This window comes from Alexandromys fortis, unplaced genomic scaffold (assembly GCF_014885135.2).
Source record: "Alexandromys fortis isolate MF-2015 unplaced genomic scaffold, M_Fortis_MF-2015_v1.1 scaffold_334, whole genome shotgun sequence".
Classification (NCBI taxonomy): Eukaryota; Metazoa; Chordata; class Mammalia; order Rodentia; family Cricetidae; genus Alexandromys; species Alexandromys fortis.
Genome location: NW_026068274.1, coordinates 36,658 through 39,703, shown reverse-complemented (window position 1 = coordinate 39,703; position 3,046 = coordinate 36,658). Strand labels below are relative to the sequence as shown.

At 35.6% G+C, this 3,046-nt stretch overlaps 1 protein-coding gene across 1 annotated transcript; it reads right to left on the bottom strand.

Moving 5' to 3' along the window:
• Window positions 1-1,899: 1,899 nt before the first annotated feature.
• On the bottom strand, window positions 1,900-2,838 carry LOC126494612 (olfactory receptor 2L13-like). The gene has a single exon (XM_050132056.1). It carries the CDS (start codon window positions 2,836-2,838, stop codon window positions 1,900-1,902), a length of 939 nt encoding a protein of 312 aa, XP_049988013.1.
• Window positions 2,839-3,046: the final 208 nt, after the last annotated feature.

Below are 3,046 nucleotides of genomic sequence, written 5' to 3'. Positions count from 1 at the left end.
TATAATTACTCTATGACTTTCATCATGAACATGTGAAATTTTGTCAAAGGCTCTTTATGCATGTATTGAAATGATCATTTGATATCTTTTATGTCTAACTATATGATTTATTCCATTCATTGATTTGGGATGCTGATACATTCCCATGTTTTCCAAAGTAAGTAAAGAGCCTTGGCATGATGTAAAAAAAAAAAACAATAACAATATCACCCAAATTAACAGAGTTATTACTGAACTTGGAAGCATCACAAGATATACCATGGCAATCCAATATGTTATAAGAAAATAATTGGAAAATCTGTAGCCTGTTAGGTTGAAAATATATAAAAGAAATAGAGAAATAGATAAATTTCTAGGTGCATACAATGAACCAAAGAATCCACAAAATTTTACAATATTAAGAATCCATCAAAATTTAAACACACCCATAAAAATGAGGAAATTAAAATAGTAATAAAATCCTCCCAACCAAAAACAAGTTCAGTGCCAGAAAGAAGCACAGAAAAAATCTACTGGAATTCCATTGAACATCTCTAGTCAAATACTTCAAAATTTATTTAAAAAAATAGAAAGAAGCATTTTGAAATACCTCCTACAATGTTACTATTACTTTACTCTACTGCCAAAAGAAGTTAAAGATATAACAACAGCTGGGGAAAACAAAAGACCAATAGCTTGCTAAATATATTTTTTAAAATAGTCAATAAAATACCTGTAAAACTGTAAATGACTATATATCAAAAAGTTTATCCACTATGAACAAAAAAGTTTTAATTAAGTAAAATGTATATAAATAACATATACTCTTGACTGTCATTTCATTTCAATGTTTTATGGAAACTAAAAAATTTCTAAACCAATTAAGATCCTCTAGAATAGTCTTACACAAAGACATTAGAAAAAGATGTCCAGAATATGTACTTTATATGATAAATTATTCATTCAATTTTACTTATTTATGAGGTACAATGTCACATTTCATACATGGTGAACACTGTACATGGATGAAAACAGGATAATTAGTCAATTTATACTTAAAACTTTTTACTTCCTTTGCATGAATACATTCAATATCCTCTCTTTTGATATTAATGAGGCATTAAGTTTAACTATATTTATTCACCTACAGAGCATACTATAGCCTATTCTGGCTAATGGGAAAAGTACTTCAGTAAGTGGGGGGGGTGTCTCTCAAACACTTAAACTTTATTCTATTCCAATTTAGACCAATAGGGGGAGTTGACAAATTCCATAATTTTTCCTTTATGTTGCTGGCAAAACATATTCTTCCTAAAGGACAGTGTTAATTCACATCTCAATAAACTGTGGATACTAGTTCCACACACTACTCACAACAACATTTGATAACCATTGTCTTTTTATAATGACCATTCTACCTGGGATGAGGTAGTACTTTGTACTGGTAAAATTGGATCTTCTTAAAACATTTCAAGATTTTGAGATGGCTCTTTGAGATTGCTCTATTTTCCTACATAACAGACACTGACCACATGTAAATATTAGTCACTTGAATGAGAAAAGTAGAAACTGCAATGTGTTGTGAATACTCACTATACACAGGCTTTTAATATTGAAAACAATGAAGGCAAAGAACTTGAGCAAAGCAACAATGTAGGTTAACTTTGTAGAAACAATGCATCAATATCAGCAAGTCATATCCATATTACATTACACTCAAGTGTATCTCAGATTGTGTTAGTATATTATTCCTTTGTCTAATATCTGTCATTAAAATAATTGACTGTAATGTTGTGACTTAAATGTGTTAATGAACCACCAGAAAGGTATATATAACATGTGTCATACATTACATTTCCAGTATACAGCACTATTCCAACATTGTCCAGAAGAAGGGAAAGAAGAACAGTTAGGAAAAGATCAAGTTTTCATGAAAGACAATGTCCCAAAGACTCTTGTCATGGCCCCCAGGACCTCCTTATTCCTCAGGCTGTAGATGATGGGGTTGAGCATGGGGGTGAGCAGAGTGTAGAAGACAGCCAGACTCTTATCTTCTGTGGGAGAACGGAGACTCCTAGGTCGAAGGTAAGTGTAGGCAAATGGTGCATAATAAAATGACACCACAGTTAAGTGAGTTGAACACGTGGTGAAGGCCTTTTTCCTTCCCTCTTTTGAGTGCATATGGAAGACAGCAAAGAGAACCCGTCCATAGGAAGCTGTGATGCCAAGAAAAGGAAGTGGAAGAAACAGGCTTGTGCTTACAAATACCATGTACTCATAAACCCAAGTGTCCATACAGGCCAGGGGAAGCATGGCTGGGACATCACAGAAGAAATGGTTAATGGACCTAGAATGGCAGTAAGGAATGTGAAAGGCATAGATCGTATGTGCTAAAGAGTTAATGGAGCCAAGTGTCCAGGACCCTATGATCATCTTCAGACACACCATTTTGCTCATGCGGATGGGATAATGAAGAGGGTGGCAGATGGCAACAAAACGGTCATAGGCCATAGATGCCAGGAGCAAGCCCTCGGAACCTGCCATGGTCATAAAGAAAAAAGCTTGAGCTCCACAGCCCAGGAAGGTGATGCTTTTCTGGCCAGAGAGGAAGTTGAATGCCATCTTGGGAACAATGGCAGAGACATCCATAAGGTCCATGAGAGAGAGCTGACTGAGGAGAAAGTACATGGGGGTGTGGAGCCTGGGATCCACACGAATGAGGTGGATCATAGTTGAGTTGCCAAGCAAGGCCACAAGGAATATGGAGATGATGAGCAGCAAAAGCAGAAGGCCAATTTGGTTTTGGGGAAACAACCCCAACAAAATGAAATCACTTGAGCTCTGATTCCATTTCTCCATTAAAATATGTTGCTTTATCTTTCTTGAAATGGGACCTAAATGTAAAATATACTTATCAGATGAAATAGAAAAAGAGCATAAAGAGGAACTGGCTTGTAATGAATGTTTGCACTGAATTGTTCTTCCTGGAGTACCGTCCTTCTGTTGATCTTATTTTGAAATATGAGCTGAATGGTCCTTCTGTCTTGCCTCTGGCCAAGTTCTCAAT

Excerpts from the sequence above, each read along its gene's own strand:
- LOC126494612 (XM_050132056.1), bottom strand. The coding sequence starts at position 2,838 with ATGGAGAAATGGAATCAGAGCTCAAGTGATTTCATTTTGTTGGGGTTG.